Genomic DNA, 24,136 nt, shown 5'->3' with positions numbered 1-24,136 from the left:
CCTAAGCCCCGTTAGAGCCAGGCCAGCCCCAAGCACACACCCCGGACACACCTCCACCTGGGCCCTCAGACCAGCCTGCGTTGCGCTGAGCATGTCCTGTTGCCTCCGTGGGGTTGGCTCTGCCTGTGTGGCTGCGAAGAGGCCTGTATATATTAAAAGCCAAATTAGCATGATTCTCCGGTGGTGAATAGGAAAAGTCAGACCCTGCCTTCAAGCCGCTTACAATCTAGAGGGGAGTCCACACTGTAACAGGAAGCACCAGTTGGGCTCTGCAGCTGCAGCTCGGTTGCCCTCAGCCCAACTGAACAAGTGCAGACAAACTTGGAGCCAGCCTCTGCTCTGGGAGCCGAGGGGAAGCAGTGTGAGCCAGGTCAACAAGCAGAGGGACAGCTGACATGAAGGCACGCAAGCTTCCAAACGGCCAGCGTTCATTGCTGCTGTGGGGTGGAGCTGGAGCAGGGAGTGGTGGGAGATGCCACTGGACCAGTGGGCAAGGCCCGGAGGGGTCGGGCCTGGCATGCCAAGCTCTGAAGCACCCATAATAGGATCATGCTGAGGCACCAGCCTGCAGATCTGGGGGCAGGCTGCATGTGTTCCAGTTTGCATTTGAGAAAGATGGCTGGCCCTAGGAGGGACGACTGAGGGAGCTCAGGGGGAAAGAGAGTCTGTGCCATACCAGCTGCAGTGAGGATGGGAGAGAGCGAGGTAGGAGTTAGTCTGCTGGAGTCGGTGATTGATTGGAAGTGAAGACGGATAAACGAAAAGGGGGCAGGGGTCCAAGGATAACTCCCAGATTCCTGGTCAGGGCCACTGAGTGCATGGACAATGGGGCCGTTCACTGGCCCAAGAAACACTGGGGCAGAAATGTACTTGTTTGGCAAATGGTGAACTTGTGCTTGTGGAACAACCAAGGGACAGCTGCTTTCTGCAGTCTGGGCAAGCGGCAGATGTGGAGGTTGTCAGATACAGAGGGCTCTTCAAGTCATGGAAGCAACTGAGCTCACCTGGAGAAGTGAAGAGAGAAGGGAGGGACCCGAAGCAAATGACAACCACTTGTGTCCCTGCTGGCAAGGTGCTTCCCTTGTGCACGGGGGACCCAGAGCCAGAAAAGCTCCATTAATACAAGGCAGACCAAGTTCTGGACTTGAGTGAAGTGTGGGCTCCGGAGCTGGAAGGGGGCTAGGCTAATTTGCAGAGACACCTTGCTTCTGCTAATTAAGTTGCAAGTGGGAAAGATCTGAGCTGCAGTTGTGAGATAAAACCACGAGGTGGCGCCTGAGCACCGCCTTCTGCCAGATTTCCCCACCTTGCACATACAACTGGGTCCAAAACAGGTTATCAAAGGATGGGCAGAACTGAGTTTTTTCTTAACATAAAGTCCAAACTCAAGATCACTGAAAAGGGGAGATGGGGGAATAGAGCCTAGTAGGAGAGAGATATGCCAGCTGTGCCCAATGGGAGTCAGCATATGTTGTGAGCATGCACACCCATGTCAATTCATGCCCTGTGTTCCCATGTGTACCTGTGTTCCCCATAAATGTTCCTGTGGATGTTGTGTGCCCGCAGGATCCCAGCAATGTCTGCACATGTAACTGTGTGTACCCACAGCCGTCACATGTGTGCATGTGTCCCAGACAAGGAGGTGTGCAACCTCCATGTCCCAGAAAGCGAGGACCCCAGAGTCTGAAAACATGGGACCCTGGGCTTTGGGGGAGCTCTAGAGCAGCAGCCAATCATGAGACCGCCCCTCCCTAGTGGCCACACCCCACATCACTCATGTGTCAGAGTTCCTGCAGACTGTGTTTGGGTTCCATGTCTGGCTGCCCAGGGTCAGCTTCACGTGGAGCCTTTCTTCAAAGCCGGAGGCACTCATTCATCATTGATCCGGTAAGCATTTACTGACCGACCATCTGAACACCAGCCACACTGATAGAAATACTTTCCTGTGTTTCCTTCAAGTTGTTTTTTTTTTTTTTTTTTTCACAAAGTAGTTTATGAGACAGGAAAGCAAAGTTAGTCACCACCGCAGAGTCTGGAAGGCTGATTAGGGTGTTCGAACCCTCGTTCCTGAAGATGAGCCATGGGGAACCCCAGGAGAGTTTTCAGGAGGGAGGGAACACAGGCCAGCCACTCTTGTCACTGACTGGAGTTAGAACTATACAGAAAGGGACGTGAATGAAGTCAGGAGAGCAGCAATGGCAATGGCCAAACCAGGGGTTCTTGAATGCTAGTGTGCTTCCAGATCTCCTTAAGGATTTATTAAAACAAACTGTCGGCCGGCGCCGCGGCTCACTGGGCTAATCCTCCGCCTAGCGGTGCCGGCACACCGGGTTCTAGTCCCGGTCGGGGCGCCGGATTCTGTCCCGGTTGCCCCTCTTCCAGGCCAGCTCTCTGTTGTGGCCAGGGAGTGCAGTGGAGGATGGCCCAGGTGCTTGGGCCCTGCACCCCATGGGAGACCAGGAAAAGCACCTGGCTCCTGGCTCCTGCCATCGGATCAGCGCGGTGCGCTGGCCGCAGCGCGGCGGCCATTGGAGGGTGAACCAACGGCAAAGGAAGACCTTTCTCTCTGTCTCTCTCTCTCACTGTCCACTCTGCCTGTCAAAAAAAAAAAAAAAAAAACTGTCGAGTTCTACCCCATATCTGCCGATCCAGTGGGTCTGGGATGGGCTCCAAGAACTGTCACTTCCAACAAGCTCCCCGGTATTACTGCTGATGCTGGTCCAAGATACACCCTTGGAGAACTCCTGTTCCGTGAGAAAGAATAAGGCAGGGTAAGGTGCTGAGAGCCGAGTGCTGAGTGCCTTCTGGGATCCCTCAAGTCTCCTGCATGGGCATACCATGGGCGGGTGCTTATGGGTCAGAAATGGCGATGTTCCATGAGGACTAGCTCAGAGGGGGTGATGGAAAGATCCAAGACTCTTCAGGCACAATTGGCAAGTTGTGAACGTGAAGGCTGGTGGTGCCATTCACAGAACCAAAGCACAGAGGCGGCAAAGCAGGTTGGGGTCGGCAGTGGGCGTGGCTGGGATAGGGAGTGCAGTTTTGGGACTTGGAAAGTTTCAGGTGGCTGCAAGGAGACACCTGGAGGGACCAGCCCACTGACAGCTGGGACTGTGGCTCCGGGGCTGCAGGGAGAGGTGCAGACTGGGGAATGGCACGGCTGGGAGGCAACAGCGGACAGAGGGTCCTGAAAGACTTGAGAGGAAGGGATTTTCTCAGAAGGCACAGATAGGAAGAAAAGGCAAACGCTTCTACTCTGCCAGTGAGTAACTGACGTCAAGGACAGGGGTGAAGAGAGGAGACAGTGGTCAGAGTAGGAGGAGGGGAGGAGGGGAGGAAGGGAGTGAGACAACAAACCAGTGTCTTAGCTGCAGAAAGTAGGGAGAAGAAACCCCAGGAAGCCACCAGGCAGAGTCCCAGCTGTCACTCTGGCCTTCCCACGCCTGCTGGAGAGAACACAGGAGAGAGGACGCCCTCCTCCTCTGTCCTCCTGGACTTCTCCCAGGGGAGCCCAAGAGCCCGCGTGCCAGGCACCGAGGCCTCGCCGGCAGCTTGAGAAAATCACACACACTCGCGCACGCACCCGGGCCTCAGATCCAGACTGCACAGGAAGCTGCCCGAGCTGCCAAGCCTGCTTCACCCACCACCCTCCACGGTGACTTCAGTCTCTGCAAAGTTCTCAGATGTTACTCATTTCTTTGAAAGGTAGAGACACAGAGGGAAAAGGAGGTCTTCCATCTGCTGGTTCATTTCCCCAAATGGCTGCTACGGTTGGGGCTGGGCCAAACTGAAGCTGAAGCCAAGAGCCCAGAACCCCCACACCCAGGTCCCCCATGGGGGTGACAGTGGCCCAGGTACTTGGGCCGTCTTCCACTGCTTTCCCAGGCACATCAGCAGGGAGCTGGATGGGAAAGCAAAGCAGCCAGGACTCAAATCTGTCCTCCGATATGAGATGCTAGCATTGAAAGCAGTGGCTTGATCTGCTGCGCCACAACACCACCCAGGGGAAAGTACCCAATGACAAATCCTTGGGGCTGGCATCCTTTGTGGGCACCGGTTCAAGTCCCAGTGGCTCCACTTCCGATCCAGCTCCCCACTAATGTCCCTGGGAAAGCAGCAGCAGATGGCCCCAGTGCTTGGGTCCCTGCATCCAAGCCAGAGACCCAGAAAAAGTTCCTGTCTCCTGGTTTCAGCCTGGCCCAGTTCCAAATAATAAATAAATCTATTTATTTATTTATTTGAAAAACAGAGTTGGGGGGGGTTGAGAATCTTCCATCTGCTGGTTCACTCCCCAAATGGCCACCAACAGCCAACGTTATGTAATCAGCGCTTCGCTGCCACAACCTCTACCTGTGCGTCTTCCTGCTTCACGCCCATTCTCCCCAGCCTCCCTCTCATTTTCCTTTCTTGGATTCTTGTCTTGGCCTCTCCAGAAAAGGAAGGTTGGATTTTAGGAGAGAGAAGGAGGGAGGGACTGCAGAAGTGGGGAACACACCTGACAGCCTTAGCAACACACAAACACAGGACCTGTGCATGTCAGTGCAGTCCCCGGGCACCCAGCCATATGCCTAAGTCATGGCAGATTCCCTCCACAGCCTCTGGACATCCCAGTGCTACCTCCAATCAGCCCAGGAACATCCTGGCTCCTTGTCAGGTGCACCTCATGCCAACCCCACCCCAGGCAACTCTCTCTGGCCCGTCCATGATTCCAACCTCCTTCCAGATCCTGGCTCAAGTCATTGTGAGTACTGAAAGAAGTGGGCACCCTCAGAGGAGTTCTGATCTGGAACCCTTCCGGGAGACCACGATGGGCCCTCAGCATGCATGTGCACGCGAACTGGGGGCCTGAGTCTGCAGCCTGCGGACTTTCTCCACATTCCCCAGGGCCCATTGCATCCCAAGGCCGGTGGGCTGGGTCGAGAAATGGCGGATGCCCATTTTACAGACGATGAAACTGAGGCCAGCCAAGTGTGGCGCTTTGCTCAAAGGCAAGGATGTCATGGAAGTAGAAAACGTAGAGCATCTGAGCCTCAGCCTCAACTGCCAGCTGTGAGCCCACAAGGCGGCTTAGACCAGCAGGGGTCGAATTCACGCCTCCCCCCCACCACACACACCACACACACACACACCCCCGCTGGTCTCGCCAAAGCCATACCTCCTCCTTGGCGGTCGCTGGGGAGAAGGGAGAGAGCGGCCACAGCTTGTCTCTTTAATGCGCGCCCCCGGAGGCCCGGCGCGCCCCCGCCACTATAACTGGAGTGCATGGAGCGGGCTGCTCTCAGAGAGCCAAGGGCGGGCGTTGGGCACCCGCCCGCCGACTTTCCCCAAGTGCGAGCGGCGCCCGTCAGTCCCGCCTCCATGGATCCGCCCGGGGGCACCTACTGCTGAGAAACGAATGCTTGCGGGTCCCTGAGCCCGGGTGCACCCGGCCGCCGCCCCGAGAGTCCCGCGGGCCGGGCCGCCTGCCCACAGCGCTCGCCGTCGGGCGAGGGCTCCGCCGCCGCCACGCCCCGCGCCCGCGCCCCAGCCGCCCCATGCTGGTGCACACTTACTCCGCCATGGTGAGTAGCCCCGCACCGGGGGGTCGAGGAGCCGGAGCGCCAGGCCCTCCACGGGTTCCCGTCCCCGCGCCAACGAACTCTGGGCGGGCGGGCGCCGCGGAGACTCCGCCAGCTGAGAGCGCTCGCCCGTTCGCCCCGCGGGTCATTCTGAGACGGACTTGGGCCCCCGGGAAGGGACGGCAGCGGGGCCCACGCGAGCTTAGGAGGACTCCCTCGGGCTTGGTCGTTTCAGTGCCACTGCGTCGTCTAACGCGCCCCTCTCCGTCCCCAGGAGCGCCCCGACGGGCTGGGCGCAGCGGCCGGCGGGGCCCGTCTGTCGTCCCTGCCGCAGGCGGCCTATGGACCGGCGCCGCCGCTCTGTCACACGCCGGCCGCCGCCGATTTCCAGCCGCCCTACTTCCCGCCGCCCTACCCGCAACCGCCGCTGCCCTACGGCCAAGCGCCCGACGCCGCCGCCGCCGCCTTTCCGCACCTGGCCGGAGACCCGTACGGCGGCCTGGCGCCGCTGGCGCAGCCGCAGCCCCCGCAAGCCGCCTGGGCCGCGCCCCGCGCCACCGCCCGCGCCCACGATGAGCCGCCCGGCTTGCTGGCGCCGCCTGCCCGGGCCCTGGGCCTCGACCCGCGCCGCGACTACGCCGCCGCTGTGCCCAGGCTCCTGCACGGCCTGGCCGACGGCGCGCACGGCCTGGCTGACGCGCCCCTCGGCCTTCCGGGGCTGGCAGCTCCGCCTGGCCTGGAGGACCTGCAGGTGAGGCCGGAGAGCTTGGGGATGTGCGGAGGACAGGCCGTGGTGATTCTGCAGCCTGGCTGGGGACCAAAACAGCGATCCTTGCAAACGCCCCCCCGAATTTCCTCCGGGCCCGCATTGCTTCCCTCGTGACTCCGAGGATGCGCCCCACAGCCTGGGTTAGACAGGGTCTGGCCCTTCAGGCGGCCCGGCCCCAGGTCCGCGAGCAGTGCCCGAAGGCGGCATACCTCGGTGGGACCGGGCTGCTTCCCTCCTTACCCTCTGTGCGGTTGAGCCTCACGGGGCATCCCTGCCCAGGCCCGGGCTGCTGCTGGGGCAGCCACACCTGGTGCGAAGAGGCGCGCGGTAGTTGCCCGTCTAAGGCGAGGTTCCCAGGCCACCAGCCCGCCCGCAGATGGGGCCGAAGCGCGGCGATTCTCGGTCCCGCTCGTAGCGGCCGCAGGTGCGCATTAGGCAGAGCCCATAGGGATGCGGCGCAGCGCGGGCTTGGGAAGCGATGGCCACGCGATCCACGCCGCCCTTTTCTGCTTGCAGGCCGTGGACGAGCCGGGAATGAGCCTCCTGGACCAGTCGGTGATCAAAAAAGGTAAGGAATGCCTGTGCGTCCGCGGGGGCAGTGCCGGGTGAGACGCCGCAGGCCCCAGACGCACGGACCCACGTTTTCCGCGGGGGGCCGCCGCCGGGAGCTTGTTCCAGCCCAGCAAAGGGGCGGCGAGGCTGTGGGCCCGGCCAGGTGTGGGCAGCGGCGCGGGCTTGGCTTGGCAAGCTGGTCCCGGGGCGAGCCGCCCGGGTGGGCCTGAGCCTAACGGTTCTGGGTGGAGGGCGCTCTTGTGGATGCAGAACGAGTTGAGCCACTTCCGCGTGTCCTCGGAGGTGGGAACGGGAGCGCTGTTCTCGTGGGTTTGGGTAAACGATTTCCAGCTTACAGGGCCTTGGTATCGCTTTGTGCCCGTTCCTTGCCAGCTTGGCCCCGCTGGGCTGATGGGTGGGCGCGTGTTCTGATCTCCCCAGGCCGTTTGCTCTCAGCCGGAGCTGCTGGCCATTTGGGAGGAGGGAAGCTGGTGTGAGAGTGTGGCTCGCGAGGCCGGGTGGCGGCTGCTGCTGTAGGCCTCCGTCAGGGGCCTGCGTGTGGCTCCATGCTCCTCTCCTGCGTGGCTTTGCGTTTCCTGGCGCGTGGATGTCTGATGTGAGTGTGTGTGTGCTGCTCTCTGTGTGTGCTGGGACACATTGCTCCGTGTTTGGGGGTCTCCACGTGCGTGAAGGTTCTCTGTGTGACCTGGAATGTGTTCTTTGAGGGCGTCTACAAACGTGAGGTCCCTCCCTGTGTATTTCCAGGGGTGTTTACCTTTGCAAAAGCCAGGGTGAGAGACCCACCGAGTGGATTTTCCCCCAAGGACCAAGTTCTTGTGGTTCCCTGGGAAAGGAGAGACACACAGAGACAGGAAGGGGCACAGACTCAGAAAGGGCCCCGGGAAGTGGGCCAGCTCCCTAGCTCTGGGTCCGTGCAAGAGGGGATTCCAAGCCCACCAGAGCCCCGCGGCCAGTGCTTTCAAACAAGTGAATTCAAGCCCAGGCTGTTTGCCCTCCACCTGCTCTCCGGGGAGGCTCAGGGTGGGAGTGGGGTGGGGGGGCAGCGGCTGGGAGGTGGCTGAAAGGCCTGGAGGTTGGAGTAGGTGGATGAAGGGACAGGGTGCCCTGAACTTGGGTGGGGGTGTGGTGGGGAGGGTGTCTGCAAATTGAGGCTGTCGTGGAGAGGGCCATAGGGAGGACGCTGGCACTGGACCCAGCTCTTCTGCAACCCCACGGAGGAAGGGAGAGCTGGATCTGCCGCCCCAGGGGCTCCCCTCCCGCCCCCTCTTCCATCCCAACTCCAGCCGAGCTCAAGAGGCTGGGACCTAGTTCCCTTGACTCCCTAGGGAGCTAAGACTGCATTTTGGGAAGGGACTTGGGAGGCCTCTGCCCTGGAGAAGGATCGCCTCTTGCTCTGAGCACCATGATCCTGAATCCCCGGCCAGGAGGCAGGACGTGAGGAGAGACTGGAATTGCCCCAGAGTTGATTTCTTTCCGAAGACATCAGCTTCCAGGATTCCCCGGTCCTTGGACGTGCGCCGGGATCCCCACAGGCAGTCCCGAGAACCACAGCAAGCGGCCGGGGAGCGTCCCCTGCGCTGCGCATCTCAGACTGCTGTGAGCGCGCACACCAGCAGGGCGCAGTGGGTCGGTGGCCGCGGGCGGCGGGGAGGAGCGTGGGCGACCCGAACCCCAAGCGAGAGGCTGCGCCAAACCCAAGCGAGAGGCTGCGCCTGGGCGCCCCACTCGGGACGTGGAATCCCCGCCCGAGGTTCCGCAGCAAAGGGGGAAGCGGCAGGAGGCTTGCTTCTCAGACGGCGAACTCGCACTGCTCGTTGTGCTTGTTGTGCGGATAGCCCGGCGCCCCGCAGCTGGTTGAGCCTTGCAGCCCTGAGGGCATGCCCGGTTGCAGCTCCGTGGCAGGCAGTGTCCACTCTGACCCTCCGCAACCTCTCGGGTCATCGTCGGGCCGATGGCTTAATGCCCTTCGTCCTCAGGCCCTTCCAATGGATGGCACCAGAGGCTCCGGTGCACCCTGTGGACTCTACCCCGCAGGCGCCCCGGCATTGAAGGGGCATCGCTCTGGGTCCTCCTGGCCTTGGTGGCGGGGGCAGCTGCGACGCTGTCATTCGGGGTCCTGCGTACGAAACCGAGGCTGAACCGCCCCACATCGCAAGCATCCTCCCTTCTGCCCGGGGGCCCGGGGCCTGGTCATGGCCAGTATAGCAGAGAGGGGACTGGAAGCTCTGCGATCCCAGACCAGGCGCGTAAAATCTCCGCTGACTCCGATACTGCAAAGCCCCCACCCCACCCCACCCCACCCTTCCAGGTCCGCCGCCCCTGGCAGCCCCAGTGTGGGTCAGGGGTGGCAGGCAGGGCAGAGGCTGACCCCTGGTTTTTGCCTGCATTGTCATCTCTAGTTTTGCAACAGCTCCAGCGACACGGAAAGCAGGTGGACGGGTGGTAGGCGGGGTGGAGCTGGGCCAGGCATGTTCCCCAGCTGAGAAGTGCAGTGAGCGGTCAGCACAGGACACCGGGAGAGCTCGGGGAGGGGCTTGAGAGCCAGCGGTTGGGCCGCCTCCTAAACAAGGGACGTTTGGACCGTCTCAGGTGCGTGGTAGGTGCTTGTTGAATGACTGAGTGGCAGATTTTGAAGCCTGACTGCCTTGGGAGAGAAGGTGTTGAAAAAGTTGCTTTCACCCTTTTAGGCACAGCACACGCAGGTGGCAGCCGCTGGTTACAAAGATTACAGGGTCGCAGCTGGAGGGGAGTGGCTTACGGATGAGAATTGGGATGTATTTCCCCTCCCCTTCTGGGGGGGGTTTGGGGAATTCTTGTCGGCAGGCGACATTGTCCTATCTCAGGGGGTCTTCAGGCCAGGGGCTGATGTAGACTGTCACCCTCCCCAGGCTCTGGGGAAGGAGAAGGGGGGTGCCAGGGTCTGGGCTCCTGCCTGCATCTCCAAGCAGAGTCCAGGATGTGGGTGAGGTCATGAAGAGGATGTCAAAAAGCTTCCTAATCAAATAATATGTGTTCTTACATTTTTAATTTATTTTCATTTTATTTGAAAGGCAAAGAGACAGAGACAGATCTTCCATCCACTGGCTCATTCTCCAAAAGCTGGCGACCCAGCACGGGCCTCCCACATGTATGACAGGGACCCAAGTGCTTGAGCCATCACCTGCTGCCTCCCAGGGTGCACTTCCACAGGAAGCTGGAATCAGGAGTGGAGGTGGGACTTGAACCCAGGCACTCCAGGATGGCATGCGGGCATCCCAAGTCTTAACTTCTGTGCCAAATGCCCACTCCAAGATAAGTAATAATACAGCAGTTAAAAATAAATAATTAAACAAATTGTTGATAAGCAAAATATAAAAAAATTTCATAAAGACAGAATCTGTTGTTTTACTTCCACAACCCTTCCTCACTTGCCCCCCAGGCTATGGTCTGCCCCAGAAAGCAACAAAAAGAACAATGCCCTAGCAGATTGAGTTGGAACTTTATCTGAGGATGGTGGGAGCCATAGAAGAGCTCAGAGCAGGGTGAGTGAAAAGCTAGATTTTGGGGCGGGCAGCCTTGTGGCGCAGTGGGTTAAGTAGCAGTCGGCAACACGGGTATCCCGTATGTACAGTGGTTTGAGTCCTGGCTGCCGCACTTCCGATCCAGCTCCCTGCTTAAAGGGTCCTTGCCATGCATGTGCCAGGCCCAGATGGAGTCCTGGCTTTGGGCCAGCCACTGCAGTGCAGCCTTTTGGAGAGTGAACCAGCAAATGGAAGATCTCTCTCCTGTCTGTCTCTCCCTCTCTTTGTAACTCTGCCTTTTAAATACATACATATACACATAAATAAAAGGTATATTTAAAAGCAACTTTCTGGCAGCTAATGAGAAGGAAGCTTAACAAACACCTCTGGGACCTGAGGAGACTCAGCTGGGCTGGGGTAGAGTCCCTCCCTCCTGTCTGCCTTCCTCCACTGTCCCCACTCCCAGGCTTTGGACCAGCGGTCCCCTAAGTGCAGGCCAGGGAGCCATCTGTATCAGGATGCCCAGAGAGGAGCTGTTGAGAAGAGCGGATTTCTCTGGCACCACCTCACGTCTGCAGAGTGGGAGTCCCCTGGAACTGTGGCCCTACAACTTGCATCTTTAAGCTGGGTCATTGAGGTAAAATTTACAGGCCAGGAATTCTCCCACTGGGAGAATATGCAATCTGATGCTTTTTGGTAAATGCGCAGTGTTACATTAACTATCACCACTGTCCATTTTGGACATTTCCATCACTCCCTACAGTTCTTCCTTCTCATTTATAGTTAATTCCCATTCACACCCCAAGCCTTAGGCAACTACTGAAGTGCTTTCTGTCTATAAATTTGCATCTTCTGGACCTGTTACATAAGTCAAATCCCGCATCTAGCTTCTTTTACTTAGTATACTGGTGTTGAGGCTCATCCCTGTTGTATTTGCTGAGTCTGTTTCGTTTTACAGCTCTGTAGTACCCCATGGTATGGCTGTCACACATTTTGTTGATGTACTGTTCAGTTGATGGGTTGTTTCTACTTTTTGGCTATCACAGATAATGTTGCTATGATTCATAGACATGCCTTTGTGTGGACATATGTTTTCATTGCTCTTGGGTAAATTCCTGGGAGTGGAATTGCTGGATTGTATCAGGAGTTTATATTTAATGTTTATGAAGCTACCCAGCCGCTTTCTAAAGTGAGGGTACTAACATTCCCAGCAGCCACGTGGGAGTGCTCCAGTTTCTCCAGATCCTCACCGACACTTGGCATTGGCTGCCTCTGTTATTATAAACATCTTGTGGTATCTCAGTACAGTTTTCATTTGCATTTTCCTAATGACTCGTGGTGTTGAACACTTGTTCGTGCTCATCTGTCTGTCTGAGTGAAATCTCTGCTCACATACTTGATGGTTTCCTGATTAGACTGTCATTGAGTTGTAAGGATTCTTTATATATTCTGGATATATATCATCAGATATATGATTTAAAAATATTTTCTTCCAGTCTGTGGTTTGTCTTTTCATTTTCTTCATAGTGTCTTTTTTTAGAAGATTTTTATTTATTTATTTATTTGACAGATAGAGTTAGACAGTTGAGAGGGAGAGACAGAGAAAGGTCTTCCTTCTGTTGGTTCACCCCCCAAATGGCCACAATGGCCGGTGCTGCGCTGATCCAAAGCCAGGAGCCAGGAGCTTCCTCCCAGTCTCCCATGTGGGTGCAGGGCCCCAAGCACCTAGGCCATCCTCCACTGCCTTCCCAGGCCACAGCAGAGAGCTGGACTGGAAGAGGAGCAACCGGGACTAGAACTTGGCGCCCATATAGGATGCCAGTGCCGCAGGCGGAGGATTAACCCAGTGAGCCACGGCACCGGCCCCCTCATAGTGTCTTTGAGGTGCAAGCGTTTTAAATTTTTTTGATGAAGTACAATTTCTCAGTATTCTCTTTTAGGGCCATGCTTTTGGTGTTCTATCTAAGGTACTCATTACTTAGCCCAGAGTCGTAAAAATTTCTCCTCTGTTTTCCTTTACAAGGAATTGCAATCTTAACAGGCCTTCCGGAGAGTCTGTTGTACACTCCCCAGGTTATAGCCACCATGTGTGGACAAAGTGCATAAATGTGTGTGTTGTCTGACAGGTTGGGAGCTCTTATGTCTGTTAATGGCTGCTGTGTGTGTGACCTGGGGACACCACGAGTAGCTCGTTTCAGCTCAGGAGTCGCCATGGGAAGGGCTGTCCTGTGGATGTCGGGGATGAACTCCAGCTCCCTTCTGCAGTGCGTGTTAGTTTAATTCCTACCTCCTTGTCTACCCCTTTCCTAGCCCACCTGCTTCCCTAACCTTGGGCTTCATTTTTTTTTTATGATTTACTTATTTAATTAATTTGAAAGGGAGAGTGACAGAAAGAGAGACAGACAGAGACAAAGAGATTTTCCATTTGCCAGTTCTCTTCCTAAATGGCTACAACAGCCAGAGCTGGGCCAGGCCAAAGCCAGGAGCCTGGAACTCCATCCTGATCTCCCACATGGGTGGCAGGGCTCCAAGTACTTGGACCATCTTCTACTGCCTTCCCACACACATTAGTGGGGAGCTGGATCAGAAGCCAAGTAGCAGGGAGCCGAACTGGCACACTGATAGAGGATGCTGGCATTGCCAGTGGCAGCTTAACCTGCTGTACCACAACACTGGCCCCCCATTCCCTGCCTTGCCATTTTTGAAAGAAGAGGCTCTAAGGAAAAGGGGAAAGTGGGGAAAGCAGCATGGTCTGTCATTCATATACATGAACACATGTCCCTGTGTCACATCATGCACTCGCTCTCAGCCGCACCTGTTTGCAGAGGCATCCGCAGGAGAAACCCTTGCAGATGGCCATGTGCACACTACCACGTTCTCACATGCCCACGTTCTTACATGCTCACGGAGGGCAGAGGCTGTCTGTCTGCTGAATAAGTGCCGGTATGCACAGCATCATTGGTGTGTCTATGACGAGAACATACCTTTTTCTGTACTTAGTTGAAGTTGGATGGAGGAGAGAATTTCCTTTTCCCTTGACCCCTTCTTCTGGCTAGGGCTGATGGGAGGGAAGACAGTCACCTTGCCCTTTTTATTTCTAACTGATTAGTGTGTGGTTTTATGTAGTTTTATTTATTTGCAAGGCAGAGCAACAGAGGTAGATAAAGATATCCCACCCCCTGGGTGACTCCCCAGATGGCAGTAACAACCCCTGGCTGGGGCTGAAGCTGGGAGCCAGGGGTTCAAGGTAGGTCTCGCATGTGAGTGGCAGGAACCTCCCAGCGTCTGCATCAGCAGGAAGCTGGAGTCAGGGGTGGAGCCAGAGATCCAGCCTAGGCACTCCAGTGGGGGATGTGGGTGTCTGAACCTCTAGGCCAAATGCCTGCCCCTGTAGTTTTATGTTTTTGAAGTCAAACCTGAGATATAATTTATATACAGTACAGTTTATTCTTTTTAGATGTACATTTCTGTGAATTTTGATAAATGTAACCACTAAAATACCAAGATACAGACTAACTCCATCACCCCAGAAAGTCCCCTCAGGGCAGAGGGACAAAGCTAAGAGAGAACCTGGGGATGGTGTGTGCAGGCCTGGGAGACGCGGCTGACGGCAGAGAAGGAGGGCACTGGTGCCCGCTGAGTCGGGACATCCTGGCCCTCATGCCGGGCAGGGGCAGGGGCAGGGGCAGGGGCAGGGGCAGGCTTAGGTTGAGGTGAGTGAGGCAGAGCCTGCCTTGATGGAAAATTTTGATGTTTTGTTCATCATAGATTTTTCCATTATTATTTTTTTCAATTTACTATTTATTTGAAAGACAGAGAGGGAGAGACAGAGACAGAGAGAGAGATCTTCCATCGTTGGTTTACTCCCCAAATGTCTGCAACAGTCAGGGCTGGGCCAAGAGCTGAAACCAGGAGCCAGGAGCTTCTTCCGGGTCTCCCACGTGGTGGCTGAGGCCTAAGCACTTGGGTCATCTTCTGCTGCTTTCCCAGGCCATTAGCAGGGAGCTGAATGGGAAGTGGAGCAGCTGGGACTCAAACCAGCTCTCATATGGGATGCTGGCACCACAGGCGGCAGCTTAACTCATCACACCACAATGCTGCCACAACATTAGTTTTCAAGAAGATTGTATTAAAATGCTGTGTGCCTTGATTCCCAGGTTACCCCAGCTCTGGCCCTGTCCTAGAGACAGAGAGCCGGCCTGGGGTGGGGCTGTGCTCATTCCCCACCTACCCTAGCTGGGGCCTGAACAGGGGGTCAGGAGGAAGGGTAGCTTTGTGCTCAGCTGCTAACAAAGGAATGATGCTCCCCTCATGGCCACCCTGACATTTGAGCTGTGGGCGCCGCCCTGTTCCCACGTTGGTTCCGAGGGCCCTTGATTCACTCATTTATTCACCGAAGGCCACCTGTGCCACGACCCTGCCTCGGCTGGGTGAAGATGGTATGGGACAGACAGGACAGTCAGGACAGGGATGGGATTGAGGGGTATGGGACGGTCCCTACCGAGACCGAGGGGAGCAAGGGCCCTACTCAGGGGAATGCTGGGTTTGTGGCTTTATACAGAGTGGCCGCTTGAGCCTGGTGTCCACATCTCACTTACATTGCCTGTCATCTCCCTCCTGCCCTTGGACTTCTACAGCTGTGCCATCCACTCTGGTGGCCTCTAACTGTGAGTGGCTGCTGCATATTTGGACTGAGATGGGCTCTAAGTGGACAGTGTGCTTACCAGGAAATGTACACGTGGCCCACATGGGATTTCCACTGGCAGCCTGCGTCTCGAGCCCAGAGGACAAGTGGGGAGCAGGCAAGAGGGCTAGGCAGCAGCCAGAACACAGCTGGGAGTGATGATGGAGTGCGATGGTTAAGGAGGGGAACTGCAGAGCCAGCAGTCAGGCCGAAGACCCATTTCTGCTTATGTGCTGTGCCATTGTAACCTCTGCATTTTCAGTTTCTTCATTTTTAAAAAAGAGACTGACTTATTTATTTGAAAAGCAGAAGGGCTGGTGCCATGGTGTAGCAGGTAAAGCTGCCGCCCGCGTGCTGGCATCCCATATGGGTGCTGGTTCAAGACCCGGTTGCTCCTCTTCTGATCCAGCTCTCTGCTATGGCCTGGGAAAGCAGTGGAATATGGCCCAAGTCCTTGGGCCCCTGCACTCACATGGGAGACCTGGAAGAAGCTCCTGGCTCCTGGCTTCAGATCAGCACAGCTCCGGCTGTTGCGGCCACTTGGGGAGTGAACCAGCACATGGAAGACGCTCGCTCACTCGCTCTCTCCCCCCGCTCCTCCTTCTCTCTTTGTGTAACTCTGATTTTCAAATAAATAAATAAATCTTTAAAAAAAAATGCAGAGCCGGTGCCGTGGCTCAATTGGCTAATCCTCCGCCTGCGGCGCCAGCACCCCGGGGTTCTAGTCCCGGTTGGGGTGCCGGGTACTTGTCCCGGTTGCTCCTCTTCCTGTCCAGCTCTCTGCCGTGGCCCGGGAGGGCAGTGGAGGATGGCCCAAGTGCTTGGGCCCTGCACCCGCATGGGAGGCCAGGAGGAAGCACCCGGCTCCTGGCTTTGGATTGGCGCAGCGCCGGCCATAGCGGCCATTAGGGGAGTGAACCAACGGAAAGAAGACCTTTCTGTTTCTCTCTCACTGTCTATAACTCTACTGGTCAAATAAAAAATAAAAATAAAAATAAATGCAGAAAGAGAGAAAAGGAGAGGCAGGGAGAGATCTATCTGCTGGTTCACTCCTTAAATGCCTCAACAGTCAAGGCTAAGCCAGGCTGAAGCCAGGAGCCAGGAAGTCCCAATCTCACGAGGAACCAGGTACTAGGAACAAAGTACCTGGACCATCACCTGCTGTCTCCCAGGAGCATTAGCAGGGAGTTGGATCAGAAGCGCGGAGTAGCCAGGACCAGAACCAGGCACTTCAGTATGGGCAGGAGGCTTAAACCCACAATGCTCGCCCTTAGTTTCTTCATTCTGACCTGGGACAAGGATAAAAGAAAGCATCCACTCCACAGAGCTGTTCTCATAAACCCCGTGGTGTATTGTGGGCACTCATTGGTGGAGAGGTGACCTCATTCTGCCCAGCTACACAGCTTGGATCTGACCCTCAGGGAACTGACTGGGCACTGGGCTGTGAACTGTGGACTCATGCACATTTCAGAAAGAAAGGGAGCCCGGAGCAGAGGCTGTGCAGAGTGCATGGAGGAGGCAGCAAGGCGAGGTGCGCAGAGAATGGGCTACATCCCAGGCCACAGGCCACGGTGATGGAAGGACGGGGTGGAGAGGAGATGTCCCCGGCCTGGTGGAGGGTGGGGACTCTCGTCCAGACAGGGGAAGGGTGGGGGGACCAAACCTCTCTGTGTGCTGAGGCCTGGCCCAGCTCCTGTCACACAGGTGCTTAGCGCACAGTTGCTGCACGGCTGGAAGACGAAGCACTCACTGTCTTTGAGACTGAAGTCCTGGGGCTTACAGCTGGGTCTCAGTCTGCCAGGCCGGATTCTTCACCTTTCTAGGCGTCCATCTCCTCCACCCCTCATCTGTGAAGTGCCAACAATAAGTGTAGCCCCCTGGTGGGCCACCAGTGGGTGCTCAGCAGGCTTAGCCCCATTCCCCACACAAAGGCTTTCTCAGCCCTGAAAAGGCCAAGGGCTTCCTCGGAAGATGCAAATGCTCAACCCCCAGCAGCGAAGCAGGAAGATGGAGGCCAGACTGCAGGAAGAACTTTGTTTTAGAGCCAAGACGATCAATAATTAGTAGATAATTAGGGAGTGTTGGAAGGAGATGACTCCAGAGCCGGTCTCCTTCTTCCTGAGCGTCCCAGAGTGACTCGGCAGGAAGGAGCCAGGGCTGGAGGTCCAGCAGGGCCCTACACCGAGCCCCCAGGCCCCTCACCGATCTTGGAGGGTGGGAGTTTGGGGGTCATAAGTGGGAAAGGAGAGGTTGGGGGCTCCCTGGGGCTGCTCAAACCAGCTAGGTAGGCCCTGCCATGGTGACCCAGGAGTCCCACACAAGCTCAGGCTTCTCTGGTGGCACCTGCCAAACCCTGAGACTCTGCGAAGCTGCCCAAGCGTTAGAGGAACAAGCCTAGTTATGGGAGGGGTCTGTGGTTCAGTTTCCACACCTGTTGGCTGCATGAACCTGGGCGAGGCACTGTAACCTCAGCAGGCCTTGGTTTCTCCCTTTGTAAAGCAGAGCAACAGGGCCTCCCTCTGAAAGACACTGGGACCTTTCGTGTGTGCAGCTGGTACGTCGTCAGTACACCTGCTCCACAGCTGGCCTGTGCCATGTGCTGTGGCCGCCGGCTCAGTGTCGCCCTCTCTCTCTCTCTCTTGCCCTTGCTTCTGCTCCACAGTCCCCATTCCCTCCAAAGCCAGCAGCCTTTCGGCCATCTCACTGGCCAAAGACAGCCTGGTTGGCGGCATCACCAACCCCAGTGAGGTCTTCTGCTCCGTGCCTGGTCGGCTCTCGCTGCTCAGCTCGACGTCCAAGTACAAGGTGACGGTGGGGGAGGTGCAGCGGCGACTCTCACCTCCCGAGTGCCTCAACGCTTCCCTCCTGGGAGGTGTCCTCCGCAGGTAGGAAGGCCAGCCCACAGTCCCCACACGGGCTCCTCAGGGCATCCGAGAGCCACCTCTCTCCAGTCCACTGCATCATCCCTGCCTCGGTCTCCCTGGGAGACGAGGGCCCGGGAACTCTGGATTGTGCATGCTCTGGGGGCAGGCCTGGGTCCCCAGCAGCTTCCACAGGTCTGTGGTCTTGTGGGTAGGGAGGGGGCAGAGCCTAGGCACAGAGACGGGATGGGAGGACTTGCCCACATTGGGCAGGACAGACATGGCTGGGTCTGGGGGAGAGAGGGAGCTGATTTCCATCCCTCCCCCCAGACCTAAGGCCCCTTCCCCATTGCTGCACAGGCCTTGCTGGGGTGTGTTTTGTTGTTTTGGGGTGGGGAGCATGGTAGCCGATGGTTTGTCTTCATAGCTGTGTGTCCTCTCTGTGCCTGTCCTTGTGCCTGGGAAGAGTATTTCTGCTTCAGGACTGTGAGTTTTGATGAGTCTGAGGATAGTGTGTACATCCACCCAGGTGTGTGTGCACGCACACGTGTGTACATAGTGAGGGGTGGCCAGCAGGGTTCCCGCGTGAGTGACCTGTAGGGCAGGAGTATTTCCTACTCCGTGTGTGTGCATGTGCAATTGGAGCCCTCATGCGTCCATGCCACGTCTGCACCTCTGTGTGGGGCTGCATTTGTGTAGTTATGGGGGCCAGCTCCTCATTCCTGGTCTTTCTGAGCACCCTGGAGGGACCTGTGTGAGTCCCTGGGATCCTGACTTGGGGTGAATGTCTCTGTGTTCCTGCTGTCCCTGGTGTCCGTTGGCTCTGCATACATCTGTCTCATCAGTGTCTGTCTCTGTGTTCTTTGCCCTCAGTGCGTGTTCATCTGTGTGTCTGGAGGTCCCAGGTGGTTGTGTGCACCTGTCACCCTATGTGTCTCACTGCATGTCTGCATATAGGCCTGTGTGTGCCTGGGTGGCCGGTGATGGTGCAGCTGGCATGCTGAGTTGTGGGGAAAGGACCACAGGGGCTGGCCCATCCTTCCCCAGCCTTGGTTCCTCCTGCTGAGAGGATGGAGAATTGAGGAGCTCCTTATCCTGTCTTGGCTGCAAAATATGTGAGGTCAGAAGAGGTTGGGAGCTTGCTCAGAGTCCCCAGAGCAGCCCAGGGCCAGACCTAAGCCTTGACAGGGCTTGGTGGGGGGAACAAGGTCCTTTGGGGTCACTTAGCCTACATGCTTCTCTCTTGTCTTCATAGTTGTATGTCTGTCTCTCCCTATCATGTCAAGGGCCAAGTCCAAGAATGGGGGCCGGTGCCTGCGGGAACAGCTAGAGAAGATTGGGCTCAACCTGCCTGCTGGCCGTCGCAAGGCTGCCAACGTGACCTTGCTTACCTCGTTGGTAGAAGGTGAGGGAGGCCTTGGGCGGGCATGAGCATGACTGCGAGATGTGTGTAGTGTTGTGGTATCTGTGTGTGTGCTCTGTGTAGCATGAGAGTAAGGTGTATGTCTGGTCGTCCTGTTTGTACAATGCACACACATGCATGTGCAGTAAAGGGTTTGAATGTGGTAAAGGAATGAGGAGGTAGGAGCCCACTTCTCTGAGGCCGGTGACTGGCTTTGGGATACACTGTGGGCCAGGCTCCGGTCTCTGAGCTCGGAGCCCAGCCCTGGAGGCCCCAGGGGAGGGCAGTGGAATGGGGGCTGCCGGTGGGCTGCAAGGGAAATCAGAGGGCAGCGTCTGTAGAAGCAGGATGCCCCCTTCAGGGCCTTGGAGGCTCGAGGCTGGGCTCCAGGCTCAGAGCACACCTGGCAGTAACAACAGCTCCCTTCCCCGCAGGAGAGGCTGTGCACCTGGCCCGAGACTTCAGCTACGTCTGTGAGACGGAGTTCCCAGCCAAGGCAGCCGCTGAGTACCTGTGCCGACAGCATGCCGACCCCGGGGGACTGCACAGCCGCAAGAGCATGCTGCTGGCTGCCAAGTGAGTGAGGGCACCACGCACAGGCACCATACACAGGTACAATGGACACCACTCCTGAGCAGACATATGACACCACATATGGTACCACATGTGACCATCTGTGGGTTCCATGTAGCAGTAGACAGTGTCACATACAGGCTAGCAGAGGCCATGTTGGGCACTACACTCACTGCCCCATGGCAGCACCAGTCTGGGCCTCCCCAAGCCCCGAACCTCCCCTGTACCACCTGAGCCCTGCCCAGCAGCTCCTAGCTCCAGTGACCACCATCAGGCCCCAGGCCTTACCTGACTCCTGTGACCTCAGCTCAGGCCTCTTCCTCTCACTCCTGGGCCTTCACCCAGAGTCCCCCTCCACCTCACTGCACATGCACAGCGCCTCTGCCCAAGAATATCCCCTGGCTCACACTGCTACTGCATTGATTTTCAAACAAGGTGCTGGGGGTAGGTACCTCGGGGTCTGTTTCATGAGTGAAGAGTCCACTAAGACTTAGCTTTTTCTAAGATTTATTTTATTTATTTGAAAGGTAGAGTTACGGCTGGCGCCGCGGCTCACTAGGCTAATCCTCCACCTAGCGGCGCCGGCACACCGGGTTCTAGTCCTGGTCGGGGCGCCGGATTCTGTCCTGGTTGCCCCTCTTCCAGGCCAGCTCTCTGCTGTGGCCAGGGAGTGCAGTGGAGGATGGCCCAGGTGCTTGGGCCCTGCACCCGCATGGGAGACCAGGAAAAGCACCTGGCTCCTGCCATCGGATCAGCGCGGTGCGCCGGCCGCAGCGCGCCGGCCGCAGTGGCCATTGGAGGGTGAACCAACGGCAAAAGGAAGACCTTTCTCTCTGTCTCTCTCTCTCACTGTCCACTCTGCCTGTCAAAAAAAAAAAAAAAATAGCCAGTTTATTTCTCACAGTTCTGGAGGCTGGGAAGTCCAAGATCAAGGCAGGGTCAGAATCTGCTGAGGGCTCGCTTTCTGGTCAATGGCACCTTTCTGCCGTGTCCTCACGTGGTAGAAGGAGTCAGGGTCTCTGGCCTCTTTTTAGGGCAGCAATCCCATTCTTGAGGGCTGCACTCCCATGACCTAGTCACCCCACCAAAGCCCCACCTGTTCTCATCGCCTTGCAGGGCAGGGCTTCAGCAGAGGAATTTGAGGATGCAAACATTCAGACCACAGGAGATCCATTGTGGAATCGAGAACCCCCAATCTGTAGACTGATCCAAGCTCCTCACTGGAGGGCCCCACCACCCCCACCCGCCCTGGCTGACCACACCTCCTTGGGCTTGCCCTTCTGCTCCCGCTTAGGACACCGGCCAGGTCCCCCACCTAATCCAGCCCTTCGGGTCACAGCTGTACTGTCCCTCCGTGGAGGCTTTCCTCCAGTCCCTGAAGCAGGGGGAAATCACAGCTTCACAGGACTTCCAAGCCGAGATAGCACTGAGGCTGCGGCCGGCTGCTAGGGCTGTAGCTGAAGATGCATACCTAGGGCCCTAGGGCGGGCTTGCCTCAGGCATTAACCAGCTCACGAGTGGAGCTCTTCCTGGGTCCCAGGTGTGTCTGAGACACTGGCAGGGTTCAAGCTAGCTCATGCGTTCAGTGTGCTCAGCACAGCATCTAGGCCTCAGTGTTTGCTGCCAGCTATTATTTCAGATGTATAAGGCAGATTCTAGATTGTTCCCTAGTTATTTCAAAGACAAACTTCTGGGAAGCACTAGGTGCTTGTGTAGGCAGGGGGATCAAGGAGACCCTCCTGGATAAGGCAGTGAGGACAGGTCATCCACAGGGAGAGAGACGGTAGGGTATTGGCATGTGCCATTTACTAACTGTGTGCTACGGGGCTAGTCACTTAACTCCTCTGAACTTGTTTCTTTTCTGTAAAACTTGCAGATTGTCGGGAGGGTAAGCAATTGTATAGATAATGCATAGAAAGTGCCCAGCGTGCAGCAGCAGGTCCTTCTCTGGGCTCAAGCCTTTGTTTTTAAACCTCTGACCCTCTTTCCGCACCAGGCAGATCTGCAAGGAGTTTGCAGACTTGATGGCACAGGACCGCTCACCATTGGGCAACAGCCACCCAGCACTCATCCTGGAACCCGGAGTCCAGAGCTGCCTGACCCACTTTAGCCTCATCACCCACGGCTTTGGCGGGCCCGCCATCTGTGCTGCCCTAACTGCCTTCCAGAACTACTTGCTGGAGTCACTCAAGGGGCTGGACAAGATGTTTCTAAGCAGTGCGAGCAGTGGGCAGGGTGAAAGCAAGGCTTCGGAGAAGGACGCCAAGCATCGGAAATAACCGCTTTCCCTGCCCCATCCCTAGGGGGCTCCCAAGGCCAGAAAAGAGTCTCAGCTCCTGAGGGTGGACCTGAAAAGACTAAAAGGTGGGATTCAAGTCAGGCATTCGTCCACAGAGTCAGAGATCTGTGCTGGATCAAGGGAGGGTGGCCTCTGTCGGCATTTCTTGCTAAGTTAAGGCCCAGGTGTCTATCTCATGTGTGCAATTTTCTCTCCCTTGATGGCTGAGAAGGGCTTGGACAAGAAATTGTGAAAACTCTGGCTCCCGGAGCAGAGTCCTTCCCACTGGGATGCCTGCGCAGCAGTGGGTACGCCTAGGGGCTGACACCTTCCTGTTTTTTATTGATGGCAGGAGGGAGCTGTTAACAAAACAGAGGTGCTGAGGAGCTGGCGCCCCTTCTCCCAGAATCTCCTACCCACAGAAAATGGTGCTGGCAGGAGAGCCCAGTGGGCTTTTTGGGCCTTTCCCACATGTGGAGAAAAGCAGGCAGGAGGGGCCCTCAAGGAACAAAGAACATAAAGCACAAATTGCAGAACCTGAATCCAGGCTGCTCATCTTGGTACTACTGCTGTCTGTCCTATTTATTTATGTATGTTGTCATTAAATTTGAAAGTTTAAAGATGTCCAGTGCGACTTATTTATCACAGTCAGTGGGGACTTATTTCACTGTTTTTGGCTGGACCAGGAGGGAGGGGGTGCTTTTGCTTGCAGAGGCGTTGGGGTGGCCCTGGAAGGATGATGGGTGTGTCAGGTACCCAAAGACTGTCACTAGGGGTGTGTCAGGCACCCCGAGGCTGTCACTGGGATTTTGTATTTGCTGTGGTTTCTCTTGCCCTGCAGGTGATGTGCCTCCCTAGCTCTCATGTCGCTTTCTCGTTCTCTTAATAAAACTTTTTCATATGGAAGCCTCCCTGTCCTCCTTCAGCCCAGGCCTAGATTTGTCTCCTAAGAGGACAAAGTCACTGGGGAGAGGCAAACCCTGGAAAATAAGAGGTCACACTGGGATAAAAGAAGCCTGTAAGCGGAGACTTTAGGAGGGGGCTGTGGGCAGCTCCAAGAGGGGATGCAGATGTTGGTGGGTCTGTTTGGATTCTCATGTGCCTACTGGTTTGTGTGACAGATGTGTGTCAAGTGATCAGTGACTGTGGGCCTGTGGGTAAGTGTGCCAGTCAGGCTGTTAGGTCTATGTGACTGATATGTTACCCTAACTGTGGTAAGTCTGTGTGTGTGTGTGATGAAAATTCTAATATAGCTCCTTAAAGCATTGTTTTAAAAGTCTGAGGGGCCAGCATTGTGTCCTGTGGTGCTGGATCGCATATGGGTGGTTTGTGTCCTGGCTGCCTCACTTCCAATCCTGCTCCCTGAAAATATCTTGGAAAAAGCAGAAGATGGCCCAAGTGTCTGGGCCCCTGCCACCCAAGTGGGAAACCCAGATGAAGCTCATGGCTCCTGGATCCTGGCTCCAGCCTGGCCCAGCCCTGGCTATTGTGGGAATTTGGGCAGTGAACTGGCAGATGGAAGATCTGTCTGTCTTCCCCCTCTCTTCCTGCAACTCTTTCAAATAAATAAATGTTTTTTAAAAATGTATTTGTGAGGCAGAGAGGGAGAGAGAATCTCTATCTGCTGGTTCACTGCTCAAATTTATAAAACAAATCCTTTCTCCATTTATTTCCTTTGCAGTTTAAGGTGTTGAAAAACTGTTCCCCTAACTCACCCCCAATCCACTCTTCAGTTTGCTTTAGTCTAGCTTCTCTCTATACCGGTCTACTGAAATCCATGCAGCTCAGCTGTCAACGACCACAATGTCAAAATAAAGGCCTTTCTTCTAGGTTTCACAGCAGCATTTGACATGGCTTTTCTGAAACGCTCTCTTCTGTGTTTCCCAACTTCCAGTTTCCCCTGACCTCACTGATTCCAACTCTCATCATTGGAGCTTC

General features: G+C 56.2%; 1 protein-coding gene across 1 annotated transcript; it reads left to right on the top strand.

Moving 5' to 3' along the window:
- The first annotated feature begins 5,400 nt into the window (after positions 1-5,400).
- On the top strand, positions 5,401-22,348 carry TFAP2E (transcription factor AP-2 epsilon). Its single transcript, XM_051832042.3, has 7 exons — positions 5,401-5,561; positions 5,833-6,309; positions 6,844-6,895; positions 17,747-17,969; positions 19,232-19,350; positions 19,782-19,923; positions 21,917-22,348. Exons 1-7 carry the CDS (start codon positions 5,535-5,537, stop codon positions 22,197-22,199), a joined length of 1,323 nt encoding a protein of 440 aa, XP_051688002.3. The 5' UTR covers positions 5,401-5,534; the 3' UTR covers positions 22,200-22,348.
- Positions 22,349-24,136: the final 1,788 nt, after the last annotated feature.

The sequence above is a fragment of the Oryctolagus cuniculus genome, chromosome 7, assembly GCF_051225735.1.
Source record: "Oryctolagus cuniculus isolate XC-2025 breed Fujian yellow rabbit chromosome 7, ASM5122573v1, whole genome shotgun sequence".
NCBI classification, from domain to species: Eukaryota; Metazoa; Chordata; class Mammalia; order Lagomorpha; family Leporidae; genus Oryctolagus; species Oryctolagus cuniculus.
This window is presented reverse-complemented; position numbering and strand designations above follow the sequence as displayed.

What these genes read in the sequence shown, in the direction of transcription:
- TFAP2E (XM_051832042.3), top strand. Translation starts at nt 5,535, where the DNA reads ATGCTGGTGCACACTTACTCCGCCATG. An exon ending in CTGGCCTGGAGGACCTGCAG is followed by an intron (nt 6,310 to 6,843) that starts GTGAGGCCGGAG and finishes TTCTGCTTGCAG; the next exon opens with GCCGTGGACGAGCCGGGAAT. An exon ending in CTGGGAGGTGTCCTCCGCAG is followed by an intron (nt 17,970 to 19,231) that starts GTAGGAAGGCCA and finishes TATCATGTCAAG; the next exon opens with GGCCAAGTCCAAGAATGGGG.